Source organism: Anabas testudineus, chromosome 22 (genome assembly GCF_900324465.2).
Source record: "Anabas testudineus chromosome 22, fAnaTes1.2, whole genome shotgun sequence".
NCBI lineage: Eukaryota > Metazoa > Chordata > Actinopteri > Anabantiformes > Anabantidae > Anabas > Anabas testudineus.
Genome location: NC_046630.1, coordinates 3,815,360 through 3,834,297, shown reverse-complemented (window position 1 = coordinate 3,834,297; position 18,938 = coordinate 3,815,360). Strand labels below are relative to the sequence as shown.

Sequence of the window (18,938 nt, the reverse complement as noted above, 5' to 3'; positions counted from 1 at the left end):
TTTTCATAGTCACCAATAAAAGGTTAAATTCTGAATATCAGAAATTAAATTAATGTTAAGTGAATTCTGAAGTAATTCTCCCATTGACTCTGTACAGAAATCAAACTTATTAAGGCTTGAACATGTTGGATTTTTGCAGAAATGTCATCAATGTAGCACATTTGGAGCAAATGTGGACTAGATTTATGATTCAAGTTGTGAATTTCATCAGGTTGAGTAATGCATTGCGTTTGTTTTGTTTGCTTCAGGTTTAAAATACATTATTTGTAAGTGTATCTGTTGAAATGATGCCACAGAAATCCATTTCTTGTTGGAATTATTTTTGCTTGTACTTGAACAAATGCTTTAGCTTAGTACTTGGGGAAATAATTTTAAATGGCACTTTTAAGTACTAGCACCTTTATTTGAGAGAAGCGCAGCAGTAGTACTACTGTAGTTGTAGAAGTAGTAGTATTGTAAACATGAGCACTACTTTTATTTTGAAATATGCAACATCTTTAATGTGATTGGCTAATGTTGTCGTGACGTGATACAGGAAGTAGCCACGCAAGCGAGTGGAACCATAACATTGCATTAGAAGTCTCTTCCCTCGCCTTCGTATAGTTTAATCACTGCTATTTCATTCAGCTTTTTCCATGACGCATATTTCTTACTATCTTTGAAACGCGGACGTTCAAGGAAAACCTATATTTTTTGCGTTTTTTGCTATGAAACATGTGGTTGCTGTCTGAGAAAGCTAACCAGCAGCAGCAACTCACGTTAGCTAAACGACTGCTCGGCTGTGATGTGTGTTACCGCGCAAAGTAAGTAAACAGTGTCACTTTAGACACAACACCGAATTAAAAACGTTGTAGTTGTGATTCTCTAATTCAGCAAATAACCAATGAAGGTCTCTAGAGTTAATGAATGGCAAATATTTCCACTAAATGCGGGATTCACAGCTAAATACTGGCCTGTTTGCTAATGGGGAGTCATTTAAGTAGCTTAACTTTGGTTCTGTTTGTGTTGCAGATGACAAGAAGAAGAACAAAGTGGTAGTAAAGCTGCTGAATCTCATCCAGGGAGCTAACAGCATGTGACACAGAAGCTCTTTGCTCTCTAAAAAGTTGGTTTCAATCAAAGATGCCTCGCCTGGAAGAGTTGGCCAACGTTGCCCTCAGGGTGCCAAGCATCCTGGTGCTGGACCTGCTGTATAAATGTGACATTGAAGGTTTAACAGAGCATCTGAAGGCTAAAAATGAAGACATGCTCTTTAAATACAAGTATGTCATCTGGAACATGTACTACCTTGGTAAGTAGGCATATGATCTAATAAGATAAGATAAGACATTCAGCACCGCAAGCCACGTACACTAGGTACAAAAGGGTAGAAAACAAGCACAGACGTAAAAATGAGGAAAGTAGTTATGTCAGGTTTATTCTGATACAAAAATGTAAACAAAGCTAAAATAAAATCAATAAATTATTTGTGGACGTGTACTGATTGTGTAATAGTGACATCTGTACATGTTTGGACAGTTAGGCTTCATGGTTTTTGTGCTTGATGCTTTGCTGCACAGTGCCAACTATCTGCCTTAATTAGAGTTGTTTTACCTTAAAATACTGTAGACCTTTTAACACACGGTGCCTAAATGGTACTGCGCTATACGAAATTCTTAAGTTTATTTCTTTATTTAAGTAAATTTCTGACTAAAGAATGATATGATTGTGTCTTGGTGATGACCTTCAATGACGGGTCATTTTCTATATTTATGTCATTGTCAATAAATCTCTTAAAGGAGTCCAAGTGCAATATACAACTATATAGAATTATTCAGAAAACCCAACAAATCCACCTCGAGGCAACAGTGGAGACGGAAATAGAAACTTTTAACAAGAAACCTTCAGCAGAACAATGAATTGTGTTTACACAATGTAATGTCTGTGAATCCACAGCCTGATATAGCTTATTCCTCTGTGTCATAGAGCTCAAAAAACTATTAAAAACACATTAGCGAGTCACATCGCTGCACTGAACGACATGTTTCTTTCTCACGAAAAGCGTGACTGTGTGTTTTTTAACTGCTCCAAACTGGGAATGAAAACCACTTTTTAAATTAGTCTGAAAGTGTAAAAAGTTCCATTCCTAGACATTTGAGCTTTTTTTAAACGAATGACTATGAAGATCTATTTTAAAACCAATATGATGATGAAAAATAAATGGTATTAGTAGAGCAAGACCTCATGTGTTGTTCTAATGTCAGCTACAGGTGGGTTCAGGTGTTATCATTGGCATTTTAGCCTATATTTATTTACAGTTTGCACATTGGCACTTTTGAAAGAAGACAAATTATGTTTTAGCAGTTCCTATTTGCAGTGTACCTCACTGGATTATTTTCATACACATATTAACTTACTTACTTATAATATGACTCTGTTTCACCTCACACATTAACCGTCTTCCCTAGTGAATTTCACATGTCTCTCCCCGTCTTTCTCACTGAAATGCCACCCAGAACCTTGAGATAAGTTACAGAGCACAGTGAATGTTTTATTCCCATGGGTGTTCTTCTTTACCTTTCAGGTCATCTGATAAATGTGGTGGTTCTGGTTCTGCCATTGAGACACATTGTGACACTCTACCTCCATATGCTCGTTGCTCTTCTCCTGTACATGGGGCATCAGATTTCCAAGTGAGATGCTGTACTACTGATACTACAATTGAATTTGTTGTGCCAGCATCAGTTTTCACTCCTGTCAAAGCTTAGCTACAATCACATAGCTCCTGTATGTCTAGTATTGAATTTGTCTGAGTATTTGTGAGCTTCTGTTTGAGGACAGTGTTGTTTACTTTTCATGCACATAAGATAAGACTGTAGGCATGTTACCTTTAAAAAATAAACTAATAACAAAATAAACAAATACATTAATTAGCAAAGCAAAAAATGAAGAAATAATTCAATAATATCCATATTTTATCTGTTACTGGAACTATTTCCCTTTAACATGATCCTATTTTTTATTTCTCACATAATTTGAGCCTTTGTCTTCATTAAACATACTTATTCCTGCATATATGCTGTACTGATAATACAGTCTGCAAACAGATGACTACAAACAAGTAACACAGAATAAGAAACATTAAAGACAACACTTCAGGCAAGTTGCTGTGTGATCTGTTAATAGTCTGCTAAAACATGCAGTGTGTATTTTTGTGTTCATTTTACAGGGATTATGTTCGCGAGGAGTTGCAGTATGGTTATGAAGGAGCAGTGTACCTGGATTCTTTGGCCTTCAACAGATTTGTCTCTGCAATGACAAGTGAGTCCTGAAACCAATATATGATAACATGATTATATAAAATTTAGGTTCGAATATAAGAAAACTACATTTCACAGAGCTTCACAGTAAATATGATCAAATTTAGCCCCATGAAATACATTTTTCCCACGTTTTCTAGCCTTAAGTTAGGAAAACCTCTCCTTCCACTGTAATAGACATTTGTTATTAGTTTGTTCCACATTTCATTCAAACTAAAGACGTGTGACCGATTAGTGCTACTGTGAGAGGATCTGGTGACTCTGTAATGCTGTGGGGGCATTCTGCTTTCATGGTGTGGGTCCACTAGTCCCCTTAGAAGAAAGGATCACTGCAAATCAATACAAGGTTGTTCTAAGTAATCACCTGCATCCTATGATGATGCATTTCTATCCTGATGGTAGTGGTCTCTTCCAGGATGAAGAATTGTCCCCATCAATAGCAAACCATGTTATGGTAATTTTATGTTCTATAGGGTGCAGTAAACTGTAAAAACCAAAATCAATATTTGAAAAAGGAACAGTAGGCAAAGGATGCTCTTCAGTATGCAGGCTGTCTAAAACACACTGGAGACACATTAGACTATCATGGTGTTTTCTGTCCACAACCTCTCGTGCAGAACTCTTTGTTGTTGAATACTGTAAAAATAGACTCTTGCTGTATGTTTGTGTTGTTGTCATGTTGCTGAATGAATTTAGAGTTGACCAGACACCACCCTGATTGTACTGGGTGGTAAGAATCCAGACATCTTAAGTGGCTGGTCACAGAACTTTTTGTATCAGTGCCCTTTCACTTTTACTAAAACCTAACCAAAATCTACTTCTTGCCTTCTGCACACTTTAACAAAAGGTTTCTACATTTACAGCTGCTGTAACTGTATTTCCTGCTCAGGTCAGATTATTCTCAGCACGCTCTGTGCCTTCCTGATGAAGACCAGAAAGGTGTGGTTGTTCTCAGCTCACATGCTCCCACTGCTGGCTCGACTCTGCACTGCTCCTCACACCACACTGCTGACTGTCAACACTTTCTCCATGGGACTGAGTGGGGCGGCGATCACCATGTTCCTCCTCTCAAATCTCTTTGTGCCATATAGTCTTGCAAGGGCCGCCTATTCAGAGTTGCTTCAGCTGGAGGTACTCTTACACTAATAATACTCATTAATCATTGCATGCATTCTGTGTGTCTGCAGCTTCCTATTTACCAGTGTGTGTACTACGTAGTGCTTGTTTAAGTCCGTCCCCTTATGTTGTTACACTAACAGTAATCAAATCTACCTGCTTTGCAGATACCAGCAGTTTATTGTAGGCTTGTCTTCAATAAATAAGGGTTAATTCCGCGCTTGTTTGAATTCTGTGATTTTAAATTTATTTTCGGACTAATTTATTTTATTTGTAATGGAACTTCACTCACAGTTTCTCTGATACCCATGATTAAAAACCTCTTAATCTCAGTTATGTGTAATTTTTTATTTTAACTGTGTTCTATTTTTCCCACTTCTTCATCACTGGTTTCGTGTCTCACAGGTGATCGAGCTGTACAGACTTCTTGCTGTGGGAATCTCTCTCTGGAACCAGTTTGCTGTCCCAGTGCTCTTCACTGTCTTCTGGTTTGTTCTTTTTGTCGTCCAGCTGTGCTCGGATACCATGTCGGGCAACGCCGCCTCAGCTGCCCATCAGGGAATCATGTTCTTCCTGCTCACAAGGTGTGTTATGATTGTAAATGTTATTCCTTTGTGTACGTTTGTTCCTGACATTATACAAAATTTAGCATCTTCTTTGGCACCACTTTTAATTATTGAACTCTGCAGTGTCTCTGAATGCTGTGCCACACCGTACTCTCTTTTGGGTCTGACCTTCGTGGTGTCCTATCTGGCTCTTGGACTGCTCAACCTATGCAAGTTCTACCTAGGAGGTTATGCAGCTGTTCAGAATGAGAATGTCATGCACAGGTGAGATGTTGTCACATATTCGGGTCCTTTTGTAAAAACAATAGTCACATGAATGGTTATTAATAGTTTATTTGCCTAGTGTGGACACAAACTTGTGGGCAGCACATGAACATACACACAGAGTCCACCTACACCCACTTGGGTGTGGACCTGCATGTTTACGCATAAATCCGATAAGGTTCATGTATAACATTTTTCTGTTGCTATTGGTTACCATTGGCAAGTGCTCAAATCAAGTAGTTGAGGCAAACAGTACATATGGTTATCAATGAAAATAACTGTGTTGGGATATGTTGTCCTGGCAAAATTATTGTCACTGAAATTACTGGGACTTAATTGTTGTTTTTTTATTCATAGATGAATTGTTTTGTTTGTGAAATGTAGCAAGTTGTGAAAAAAAATCTGCTCACATTTTCCTTTTCAATTATTAATTCATGAATTTATTTTTTGTCTAACTAACAATCCATTACTCAGATATTTAGTTTAATGTGACATCACAGAAGTGCAGCAAATGTTCACAGTTCAGAGGCAAGAAGTCAGGTGTTTTCATACACAATGACAATTAAAGGTGTTCACATTTGCATAAAAACTTATTGATCAATATAATCAGATAAAATCAATCAAAACTAACATCATAAAATGTCCAATGTGAACTTTACAATCTTCCCCACAGCAACACCCTCTGGAGGAACAACTCCTCAAATCGATTTCTTAAATTTTGTCTTATTTTCTCATTCTTGTCCTCAGAGGAGTGACTGAGGGCGTCACTCTGCTCCTGCTCGCTCTTCAGACAGGTCTGTTAGATATGCAGGCACTGCAGCGCACCTTCCTCCTCAGCATCATCCTCTTCATCGTGGTGACTTCCACCCTGCAATCCATGATTGAAATAACAGATCCAATCGTTCTGGCCCTTGGTGCATCACGTAACAGGTAACGGCAGCAGCAGTGGTTTCCACTTCTTTTTGTGTGATGCTGAGTTGAAAAAATCTACTGAAGATCTTGCATTCCTCCCTTCAGTGTGTTTTTCAGTGTATTGTTTTTTGTGCTTCAGGAGTCTCTGGAAACACTTCCGTGGTCTCAGCATGTGTCTGCTCCTGTTGGTTTTCCCCGTGTTTATGGCTTATAAAATCTCCCAATTCTTCCACATGGACTTCTGGCTCCTTATATTGGTTTCTAGCTGCATGCTGACTTCCCTCCAGGTAGTGAGAGCAACTTTATATGTTTGCCTTGTAAAATGTTAAAGAAAGGAAGCTGGATTAGTCATTGACTGTTTACGTGCACCTAAGTAATCTAGTTACAGTCTGTTTTCTCCTGTAGCTGATAATGTAGTAAGCGATGAGTAAAGAAAAGAGAAACCTGATTTTCCCCAGGTAGATTTCTGCTGGAGAACGCAAATTTCTTAAAATGAAGTACCCCGTTTTTGATCAGCTTTTTATAAGATGGTTAGACTACAGACAAATAAAGGAGTAGCTGGATGAACTGAGACGAACCCATGGAGTAATGTTTGCATTTTTAAAAGAAAAATATCTAAATCCAGTGACCAAATAACCTTAAACATAAATGTGAAATGTATCTTAACATATTCCCTGATTCTTTGATCACTAAAATACATTTGTATTTGTGTGGCTGTAAAGTTTGTCTGAAAGGACTGAAAAAAAAAAAAATCAGAAACAGTTTTTATAATATATGGATGAATCATTTGTCATGTAAAAATGGTAAAAATATTCTCATTTGAGCCTCTGAATATCTGTGTTTTTCATTATTTGTTGGACAAAACAAGATATTTCATCTCATCAGCTACTCAATCACACAACAACACAGTCACTTACTGAAGAAGTAACTATTGGCTACAGCCCTTGAGTATAATGAAGGGCTGCAATTCACATTTTTTCTATACTGCTGATGGTTTTTCATGTTCTAATCATTAAAGAAGTTCATTGTTTGTTTTTTCAGGTTACAGGCACTATGCTGATCTACTCCCTCTTTATGGTGGAGCTGTTTCGCAGCGACCCGATCGAGAGCCTCGATGAAGTGATCTACTGGGTGAACGCTGTCAGCAGGGTGCTAGAGTTTGTGGTGGCGCTTTGCGTGGTGGCGTACGGCACCTGGGAGTCACTGTTTGGGGAGTGGAGCTGGATGGGCGCTTCTGTCATTATCATTCACTCTTACTTCAACGTTTGGCTCAGAGCTCAGTCTGGGTGGAGGAGCTTCCTGCTCAGACAGGAAGCCGCAAAGAAGATCAACTCCCTCCCCAGAGCCACAGCTCAGCAGCTGCAGCAGCACAATGACGTCTGCTCCATTTGTTTTCAGGTCAGTCACACAGTCATAGGCAAAGTTAAAGCTGAGAATACTTAACAGAATATAAAATCTCATTGACTGTGTTTACATGTACCTAAATAACCCAGTTATAGTCAAGTAATATAAACAAGGAACACAGTTTTGTAATAATGAGGGTAGAAGAGGAACCTAATTACTTCTTGGGAAGGCTAATTTCAGGTTTCTAATCAACATTTAATGTTAACATGTTGACAACAGCCTGAACACAGAAAATACTAGAGTGGCGCGGGTGGATGAAAGGTGACTTCTCTACATAGAGTGGTGACTCAACAAGTCAGACTAAAACTGAAACTAACACCAGGTCCTAACTTCATACAGTTGTGAGGTCAAGTAGAATTCCGTACTTTCACACTTTCGCCCTCGGTGCTCTCAGTCTGGTCTGACAGACACAAAGGAAAGTTGTGATACATATTCAAACTTTGTACATTTAAAATCTGTTTTGGGAATATCATGAAAGTAGAGAAGAATTCCAGTCCGCATGTGCAGCATACACAAATTTCCAGTAAGAGGGTTACACAGGGCATGTAAACATGCTCCCTGTAGGCCCATATTACCCCAGTCCGTCTGTGAACAACAGGTCCAGCGGTCGGCTGAGTTGTTGTTGTTGTTATTGAACGCACTGATTGTAATTGTAGGACAGATCACAAGCTTACAGTAAGTCTTAAGCTTTGCCTTGTTTGATCTGCAGTTTACTGGCCTGTACACTGATTTTTAAGTAACAGAAACAGGAATTTAACTTAATGTAATGGGTTTAAATGAAGGAAATTCACACATTTTTTGACTGTTCTTTTCATGAAGTGCTTATAATACTTATTTCATGTGGCTTTCACTTGTTTAGAATAGTATAAGGTAAAACAGCAAAGAATGAGACAATTTTATTTACATTTTCTATCTCTTAAATTTATATCTCTCTCATCTAGTTTCATCTGTGGCTTCTCTATTATTTTTGCTATAATATTTAGCCCAGAATATGACCACAATACAATGCTGTGGTGTAAAAATATATCAAAATAATTCACAGTGATGCTTAGTTCCTCATGCACATGACAGGCACATTCACTATTACAGCTAAAATACTTAACACTGTGTTTACCTTAAAGCATGTTGTTCCTGCTTTTCCAGTTTATCCCCACTTCCTCCCTTACTGGTCCTGATGGACTGCTTTTTATTTTCTTCAACAAGCACATATTGTCTTGTCCTTGACAGTGATAACTAGTTCTCACTAAACAAGAAATTATATTTTAAAACAGAATAGTAGCAGAGAAGGTAACGATGTGATAGAGGAACAGCAGCAAGTACAGAAAAAGGAAAATAAGACTGATGAAGCGAGGAGAAATATGAAACAACCAGGTTCAGGTCTGGCCAATTTCCTTTGTTTATAAAAAACAGTTTCTGTTCCCGTACCACTAAATATACACCCCATCCACTCTCTCATGTTAGCTACCACCGCTTTGCTCACAGCTGTTGGTAGCTCAAGTCTATCTATATGTCTATGTGTCCTCAAGACACACAACAGCCAAAAGAGCTGTCGCATTAGCTATACAATAAATACGTTTTGTAATATTATCTCTACTAGTTTTTCATCATAATTAGTTTCTTTGGTTAAAATTTATTTCATTAATATGTATAAAGTAAATCTGGAATTTTACCCTGATTCTACATGTGTAGCTGCTTCTTATATTACCATCTCCATATTAATAGGACTGGTAATACATGATCAGTGACCAGGAGTCGGTGTGTTGTTGTTGTAAAGTTATTTACAGATTTTTGTTTTTATTATTATTGTTGTTGTTATTTATTCTTACAGGATATGAGCTCTGCCGTGATCACATACTGTGGACATTTTTTCCATGGCAACTGCCTCCGCAAGTGGCTGTACGTGCAGGAGACCTGCCCCATGTGTCATCAAACGGTTCAACCCTCTCAGCAAGGTCAGAACCAACCTTTTGGCGACTCTCCAGCAGCTCCACCTCAGAGAGACACAGAGCCAGAACCGGCTGCACAGGAGGGAGATTCAAACCCGAACACCGACCCACACCAGGAGATGCAGAGTGATGATGTGACTCCTGGTCCCACTGAGCAACAGCTGGAGGAGGGAGGAAGCTTTGGGGACGGAGACTGTGGTACAGAAGAAAAAGACCACCCAGCTCAAGGTCTTTGTTTTAGCTCCAGAGGAGACTTTGTTGGATTTATCAGCCCAGTGACGTGCTGCTCTTCAGGTGGCCTTTCTAGTCCCCATGATCTGCCGGGTAAAACTCTTTCTAACCACCAAGATGAGGAGAATGGAAATGACTCACCACCATCACCCACTCAAAATACTTTGAATGAGAGTGTGGTGGATTGCCAGGACTCTAAGGAAGCAGAGTTTAAAGACAGCTTTACATCCTGTTCTGGATTACCACAGCACGTCAATGGTCAACAAGATGGGCCACCTAAATCATGGAACAGTCTTAAGTCACCAGAATCAAGCGATCAAGCTGACAAAAATCAAGGGGCTGTGCCACATCCAGTGAACCAAACCTTTGATAACTCTGAACTATTAGACTGCACTAACGATTCTCAAAGTCATAAAGGTAACGGCACATGTCCAAACTTGGACCTGGACAGGCTTACAGGGGCTGAACCTGTCCCCCGGCTGTCCTCCTCGGACACCACCTTCTCTTGCACAAGCACAGACGACCATGACTGACTGCCCTGCATCAGTGCCTTGAAGGGTGTAAAAGAGCGATACTTCACAACGGAGAATTAAACACTTCTGCCTTCTTTCTGTAACCTAATAGGAAAAAATATTGTATCATTGTATTACCAGACAGTGTAATGAATGTGCTTCAGTTTAGCAAATAATGTGTCTAGATGGAGTATAGAGGCTAAATTGTGTTGGGTTAAAGTGATACCCTTAACTGTAAAAAAAAATGTATACAATTAAATATAATTAAAAGAAATTATGTGCAACTGTCAAGAAATTATCTTGCATCAATATTTATTAAATTCTAGTAGGTTACAAGTAAAAATGTTTACTTAGAACAATCAGATGACATTTACATTTCCTTTCTTCCAATATACTGATCATTCTTAATTGCAGCATTTTTTGTGCCAGCACTGTGGCAAAAGCTAAAACCGAATTTATTTTTCATGAATCAGACTTTTTGTACTGCAAACAGTCTCTGTCTGTCAGTATTAAAGTACAGCAGTGAACATGTTTTTTTATTGTATTCTCTATATTAATAAAATCACATGGTGCACACTGAGTCTGGCAACTTGTGTCAGAGTTTTAATCTGTTTTAGTTTTCTACATCAATGCATGTTTTCATAATTTATTGTGAAGTATCAGTAGGATACATGATTACATTTTACTACAGTACAGTTATTTGACAGCTTTACTTTTGAGATTTATAATCATAGATTAAACCACCTGGCAGTACATAAAGTATTTAAGTCTCAGCTTTGTTTTTGTTTTTTTTAAATTAATTATTAGAAATTGAATTGCTAGAAAATGTTAAAACAGTACAGAAAATAGTTTTTTAGTGGTGTTTGGTCCATTACATTTGATTTTTTAGTGATGCTAACTAAAGAATACATTTCTGAACAGAATAAATAAAATGGATGTCTTATGATTTTTTTAATAGATTAATAAAAAATAATGTGTACAAAGTAGTCTTCGTTTTGAGTTTGTACATTTATTAAACATATATATGGATATATTTTAGATTTCTGCAGAGACATTCAATTTATTTATGAAACAAATGTAAACTGGACTGAAGCTTCAAGTTTAACCATATTTATAATATAATATTATATAATATATTATTTCAATCAATAACTAAAGAGTCATTTGTAACACAGTATGGAGTCAAATCACAAATAAATCCAAATACAAATTAAGCTTTTAAACACTGAATTAAGGTTAAAAAATAGTTTAAAATGCAAATAAACACATAGTGTTGCTGTGATCAGTGGTTGTCTCTAATTGTTAGTAGGTGCATTATGAGATATTTAAACTTTTCTCTTTATGAAAGTGACGTGTTTTTACTTCACAATCACACAAATCAGTCTGTGGTTATTTTTTAAAAAGCAGAGACAAAGGACCTGTGGGTACATTTTCCTTAATGAAACAAATAAAAAAACACAGAATGCCAATTAAGTTCCGAACCACTAATTAAACGCTGACATGTCCGGACTTCTCGTGCAGGCTGTGACCAATCTGCCATCACATCCGCCCCGTCACTCAGCAGCCGCCGCACCGCCTTCAGCAGAAAGCTTCAAATACAAGTAGACAGCCGCTAGTTGGCTAACGGCATCGAGCGAAACCCAAAGGGAGCAGCTTTGTCGACCGGAGTACTTCACTTGGCACACGCACTTATTATCCAGCCTGAGCTGGGTGGATAGAAATACGCCGAAACAAGGAACTAGGAGGAAATTGGGGTTATCGCAGGGCGGTGTAGCGTCCGTGGCTCTGATAAGATCGCCAGCTAGTTTTGTTACGTAGTTCTAGCTCGCTAGCCTGCTAACTGCGCTAGCTCGAGAAGAAAGGCCGTCGAGTTGACCTAGCGTCACTTCTTTAACAGGTGGCACAATCAGCCTGGCATATTCTGGTCGCCCTTCGTCGCTTGGCTCGGAAAACATTAAAATCAAAGAACAGGACGTCGAAAGAGGATGGCTCTGAAAAGGATCCACAAGGTAAGCTAACGCTAGCTAACATCGTCCATGCTAGTTGGCTATCTGTATCAGCTCGTCGCGCTAGCCTCCCATGTCGTAACTTACCCAGCGCTTTTTCACAGTATAACCTGTAAAACACGGCGCTTAGCCTCATCAGAAGCTGTCATGTTTGTGTTTGGGTGTTTTTATAACTGTGTGGGCTCTTTAATTTTTCCTTTTAAGCTGGCCGGCACCGTTTAGCTATATTAGCTAACATTAACAGGGTCGGTGTGTTTGTCGAAGTCGATTCACGGCAACAAAAACGAGGCCGCACGAATTACCCAACACCTCGTACCCTTAATGAAACGCATACATATATTTTAACGCTGTCTGGTAATGTTGGGGAGGTTAGGGTACTGATTTTTATATTTTTACAGCAGCTCCACGTTGACTTTGTGGGTCTCTGCTAACCGTGTGAATGTTTTATAACAGCGGCCCATGACTCATATCACTCACTGACTATGTTCGTAGTCAGATGTGTTCATGATACATTTCCTTGGTATGTCATCCTATTTGTTCTCAGCCTGTGAACATCACAGGGTGTGTGTGTGTGTGTTCTGGAAGTTCAGTGGTGCAACAGTAGAATAAAGTAGAGGAGCAAGTGTTCACCCCGTGGTTTTATGTCTTCACTCTGCAGTTTACTAGAATCTCATTTCAAGGAAATCCATAAACTTATGACATGGTGTGTATGTGAAGACCAGGGTGGGGCGGTGGCCTCCGCTTTACTCTAAAATAGCTGAAGGCTCTAAAAATAACAGGCTGTGGTGTTTATGTGAGTATATATGTTAAGGTTTCATCTTGCTTTTAACTGTGGGGATGATAACAGAGTGCCCCCTCCTGTGAGCTGGTGTTCAGTTGAACTTGGAGAGATAACACCAGCAGGAATAAATGAGGTGCACAGTGCAGCATCTTGCCTACTTTGCATTTATACTAAGGATGCTAAGTGCTACTTAGTCCTGCACATTGATTTCAGATCATGTCTTTCCCATTGTTTTGTCTCTGCAGATTACGGATATCTAATTGGTTATTGTTCTAAACCTCTTTTCATTACAGGAGCTCAATGACCTGGCACGTGACCCTCCAGCACAGTGCTCAGCCGGCCCAGTGGGTGATGACAGTAAGTGTTCGCAAACAGTTTGACTAAAAGAAAATTCGGAAGCAATCTAGAAATGTATGTACCTATATTTTCGACATAACCTAACTTTTACAGTGTTTAAAACATAATTACTGCTGTAAATGATCATAGTCACACTTTAAGCCATTTTTAAAGCTGACAATACAATAGGATCCAACACTTATTAATATTATTTTTTTAATTAAAACATATACAAATGTAATTGTAACTTTTCTTTGCTGAAAATCTGACTAACATAAAAACCTAAAATTAATCTTTTGCGGATAATGTTAATTACACTGAAAAGAACATTTTTGTTATTCTTTTACTCACTAGAGACCAAGCCAAAGACTGATAATATTGCTTAGCATGTGTAAATGTGCTGTTAAACTAAGTACAGGTCTGAGAGTGTTGGTGCAAAGTGGGGAAAACAAATCCCTAATTAAAAGACAACACAAGCAATAATAATAATAATAATAATAATAATATTATTATTATTATTATTATTATTATTATTATTATTATTATTATTATTAATAATAATAATAATTGACAGTGACAAACACTTTTTAAGGTAAGATACATTTAATTGCATGTTTAAATAATAGTAACTCAAAATCATCATGATTCTAAAACATGGCTAAAAATACACAACAGGAAATAAATTTACGGGGAAGCTGTGAAGACGGTTTAGAATCATAGTTCCTGTCAGATCACATACCTGTGACCTTTACCTGTTTGCCAACATTTACTTTCTGTTTTCTGCAGTGTTTCACTGGCAAGCCACAATCATGGGACCTGTAAGTGGACACTTTATGACATACACTCTTGGCCTCTTTCTGCTCTGAAGCAATGTCATGTTTAAATTTGTTTCTGGTTGCTTTAAATCTATTCATGAGATAAAGGTTGAAATTTGACTTCATAATGTGAAGCTTTGGACAGAAGCCTGAGATCCTCCTTTTTAAAGTATGTAAATGTACTTTTCTTTACTTCTTTTTACTTTCAGAGTGACAGTCCATATCAGGGAGGTGTTTTCTTCTTGACAATTCATTTTCCAACAGACTACCCCTTCAAACCACCCAAGGTAAGACAGTATTGTTGATTACACTTGTTCTGTATTTTTGCTACTCTAACTGAAGGTCTATTGTCAAGTCTATCAAACCATCATGTTACAAAGCAGACAGGTTTTGTTACATAAAAATAATAGCAAATGTGTACACTGATTAAAATCGGTATGTCGTGAGCAATTCTCCATTTATACGTGATGTTTTTTTGGGCACTCGGAGTAAACAAACTTATCATGTAAATGAAAACTAACCCAGCCATTAGGAATCATGGAAATGTGTTGTCAGCTCAACAGCAGTCATACGGCAAGTAATACCGGTCATTCCAGAAATTGATAGTTGTGAACTTCAAACGTCACTGTGTCGTGTCCAGGAATTTCAGTTGCGCAACACCTGGTGATCGTGTGTTTGGTAAGACTCAGCCTTATCTGATGTGTCCTCACTGTTTTCATTTTTCTTGTTTTTGTGTTTCAGGTTGCATTTACAACAAGAATTTACCACCCAAATATTAACAGTAACGGCAGTATCTGTCTGGATATTCTCAGATCACAGTGGTCTCCAGCACTTACTATTTCTAAAGGTAGGAATAGTCATGGAAGAACACTTAACAATCCTTATCGCTTGACACTGGGGTCTGAAACAAACGATAAGCCTTTATGGCCCAATCGATAAGGATAACCTTCCCTGCCGGGCAGTAGCAACATAAATGTTTCAAAACAATCTTAAGTTGGTTGTTTTGGATGCCTCTAAATGCCATATATCAATCCTAGAATTTTTTTTTTTTTTTATTAACACTTAACTTGACCAAGTCATTAAATCCTAAAGGAACCGGGATTGAAATGTCTTTGGCAAGTATTTTATTAAGTTGTTGTGCATGTTTGTTTTGGACGCATACGGTTTAACACAACATATGTTCTTGAATATGTTATCTCTCACGTTTGTACTTGTAACAATACTTATTGTTTTGGGTTATTTAGCCACCTTGGTTTTTAAATATTAGGAGATAAAGTAAGCATTGACTGGACTGACCAGAATAAAGTTAACTTATATTAAGTGTTTTGTTTTTTTTCAACTAGTTGAAATCATAAACCTTTATTTTAACCTCCATCTTCCTTTTGTTGTAGTTCTTCTCTCCATTTGCTCACTCCTATGTGACCCAAACCCTGATGACCCACTAGTGCCAGAGATCGCACGAATCTACAAAACAGATAGTCAGAAGTAAGTATATATTTGTGGTATATAAGTGTGGCAAAGTACTCTTGAAAGGAAAGAACTGCCCTATATAATTTTGTTTTGGCGTTATTTATTCACCTGTACAAACCTGTGAGTGTAGTATGTGACGAAGTTTCACCCTGTCAGGTACAATAAGCTAGCTCAGGAGTGGACAGCGAAGTATGCCATGCTTTAGGGTAAGGCCAAGAGGCAGAGCTGCATCTTGGTTGGTGTTCTGATTGAATTGGGACACTCTGGTCCTATTGGCATAACCAGAAATTTGGATTTCTGTTATTGCATATATGACTGCACTAATATCTGCCTGTCTGCACATACAGAGTAATATATCTGAGCGCTCAGATATTGGGTTCAGGTTTTTACACGCACCTTTCAGATAGAATCTGTTGCTGTAAATAACTTGGAACCTTTCACCCTGAAGTGCTGCCCACAGCTTAAATAGCTTTGTCTGAGCAGTTGTGGTTACCGCTGATGTAAGTTAGAGAAACAGATGCAGCATATATAGAATAAAGATTTAAAATATATATATATATATATATATTATACATGTACATGAACACGAGTTGTTCCTCTAGTGTAGTGAGACATTTTAAAAATAAAATAAGGCCCCTTTAGCTAGATTCTAAATAAAAGTCCCACCAAAAGTAAATAAGTAACTGCACAATCAACTTGTCATCCATAACAGTAAATAATGATGGGCTGTTTTATTTTTCACATTTATTGTTGCGTAATTAAGCAGTTGTCGGCAGGCACTGTCGTGAATAATGTTCTTGGTGATGTGTTCGAGGACACGCCAACAGTTGGCTGCCAGTAATAATTGGATAAATGAGCAATGACGTATGATTCTGTAACGGAGAAGATAAACAATAAGAATAATGTGAGTTTCTGTTGCTGTTTGGAAGCACATTATTAATCCTTATGTCAGGCAACAACTTGCAAAACAGTTTTTAAACGGCATTAAACATTTTAAGAAAACGAGAATCCCGTCCCTGTGACAAATTTATTTCCAAATCTAAAAAGAAATAAATTTAGTGTACTGAAATGACGGGATGATTACGGTATCTAAATATGCATGGTTTGGAAGATTGCTGTAAGTGTTTAAAAAATGTAATTTGTTTTGTCTGATTCATTAGATCAGGTCGTGTTTAAAGGAAGCTCTTGCTGGTAATTGTTAGAATAATTTTAAGACTTACCATGCCTACTATTAAAGCTGAAAGGTAATAATTAAGTTCATTATGTAGTAAGCTGCATTTGTCCAACCAACCTAGTGTTTAAGCTGCCAAATATCCAGTTTACAACTGTGTAAAATTGATTGCTGAGAAATGCCTTACAATACGATCATTGATAATGAAAATAGTTGCTCTGCTGAGCAGCTCGTTAATCCAGCTTCATTATTTTGTATTGAGTCCTGTCCCCTAAATGCACAAAAGGAATTAAAACATAAAACGTCTAGTTCGGATGTTAGTTGGTTCTTTTAACATGGTTTCATAAAAGCTGTATAAGCAGGTTTAGTGGTGAGTGAACTTAACAATCATGAGTTAGCAGAATGGTCTTTGCATGTAAACGACACTAACTCGGCATGAAATGTTTTGATCTTGAAGAAAATCGTAGCCTTACTGTTCCTGTGGTCGTGTACTGTTTCAAATTAGGAACTTGTGTATGAAGTGTTGTTGTCTTGACTTGTTTATAACTGAACAAAGTTTGCATGTGTTTTAATAAATGTGACACAGTGATGTGGTGACGTTGCTAATCTTTTGTCTCTTTGCAGATACACCAAAATGGCAAAAGAATGGACACAAAAATACGCAATGTGATGGCATCGTGTGGAAAGCTGGTGGGAAATGTCGCTCGTTCAAACTAAAATTCCAGGATTCTGTTTTTTCTTTTTCACTTTATTATTTTTTGTTAATCAGAGCATTTTACCCCCTCATCCTTTTTCCACCTTCGCGCTCATAAGAAGATAGTGTTTTCTCTCTAGGACATGTGCCAGTTTCTGTGAAGTTTCAACTCCTGTTTTGTATGGAGTTTAAAAAAATATATATATCACCATGCTTCTGAACACCTGGCTTGAGCATGCTCCAGTAAGAGTTTTCAACCCAAAATTGGTGATGTTAGTAATTTACTCTGCACACACTTGGTGGAATCTGATGCTGCCGGTCTCCTGATGCTAAACAGCATCTTGACCTCATTATAATAATGACGTAGGGTTGAGATTTACTTCATAGAGGACAGGGTTTCTCAGCACTATTATAGGGAGCCTAACTTGGAACATGTGAATTTTAAAGACTCAAATTAGCAAATTAACAGCAGCATTTTATTTGAAAGTGGTAAAATCTAAAATGGGGAGGAAACTGTTTAGAGACTCCTTTTAACGTTCTTCTGCTCATTAGCTTATTAATATAACCTGAGAAAAGAAGTGTATCTTATTCCACTATGAGTGTGTACAGAGGAGCACAGCAGTATATATTAATGTTAAGAAATCAAAATATAAGAACTTCAATGTTGTATTTTATGCATGTTAATAAAGGTAGACTATTATATCTGATGTTTCTGCAAATAAAGTGGATTGTAAGACTGGACAGTTGGAAAAAATTTGGTTCCCCACAACGGCTTTCTATTTCTTTTTGTTATTTAGAAGCCAGTAGATGAGACGTTAGTTTTATGCCCACTCAAACACTGTCTTCTTGTAGCCCTAAAATAATGATGCAAAGCTAATGGTTGATAATCAACTCGTGGCTCTGTTTCTTTTTAGTTTTCCCTTCAATAAAGTTACTTAAACCATACAACTAATCCCTGCGTTGTCTTTTCTCATTTGAAGCCACATTTACAACTGTTACGATCTTTCTGCAATAATCACATTTACAGTCTCAAACTATTTAAAAAAGAATACGATATTACAATTAAAGTAAGTTTTAAATCCATCCTTTATTACTAGAGGAAAGCAGAAAATTGAGAAGGCAAAATTAAATGATTTGTAAGCTGACAGTTATAACTTATAACTGTCAGCTAAGTTGCATTTTCTATTATTTAGGGAAGTGTGTAATAGTTTAGTCAAATGTTCTTAAGTGGTTAAAGTGCATGTCAACATTCGCAGCTGCAGACTTGGTTGGTTAAAGGTGTTATTGAAAGTTTTATCAACATTTATAGAGTGTGAGGAGCAATAAAAATGTATATATTCACATTTTATCAATGTGAAACTAAATATTACTGGTATCGTACGGATAAGTAGCATACATCCAGCTGGTCAAACTGA

General features: G+C 37.5%; 2 protein-coding genes across 3 annotated transcripts; both read left to right on the top strand.

Moving 5' to 3' along the window:
- Nucleotides 1-546: 546 nt before the first annotated feature.
- On the top strand, nucleotides 547-11,193 carry zmp:0000000662 (RING finger protein 145). The gene is made up of 11 exons (XM_026340237.1): nucleotides 547-803; nucleotides 1,012-1,291; nucleotides 2,564-2,672; nucleotides 3,209-3,300; nucleotides 4,189-4,430; nucleotides 4,821-4,999; nucleotides 5,105-5,245; nucleotides 5,993-6,175; nucleotides 6,297-6,444; nucleotides 7,199-7,555; nucleotides 9,390-11,193. Exons 2-11 carry the CDS (start codon nucleotides 1,123-1,125, stop codon nucleotides 10,269-10,271), a joined length of 2,502 nt encoding a protein of 833 aa, XP_026196022.1. The 5' UTR covers nucleotides 547-803; nucleotides 1,012-1,122; the 3' UTR covers nucleotides 10,272-11,193.
- A 611-nt stretch (nucleotides 11,194-11,804) lies between these two features.
- On the top strand, nucleotides 11,805-18,468 carry LOC113148234 (ubiquitin-conjugating enzyme E2 D2-like). 2 transcript variants are annotated; one of them, XM_026339844.1, is made up of 7 exons: nucleotides 11,805-12,259; nucleotides 13,331-13,394; nucleotides 14,160-14,191; nucleotides 14,398-14,475; nucleotides 14,930-15,035; nucleotides 15,580-15,673; nucleotides 15,815-16,184. In XM_026339844.1, exons 1-7 carry the CDS (start codon nucleotides 12,236-12,238, stop codon nucleotides 15,861-15,863), a joined length of 447 nt encoding a protein of 148 aa, XP_026195629.1. In that variant the 5' UTR covers nucleotides 11,805-12,235; the 3' UTR covers nucleotides 15,864-16,184. The 2 variants fall into 2 exon arrangements, with proteins under 2 accessions (XP_026195629.1, XP_026195630.1); XM_026339845.1 differs by lacking the exon at nucleotides 15,815-16,184 and adding an exon at nucleotides 17,454-18,468 and having other exon boundaries at nucleotides 11,811-12,259.
- The last annotated feature ends 470 nt before the right edge of the window (nucleotides 18,469-18,938 follow it).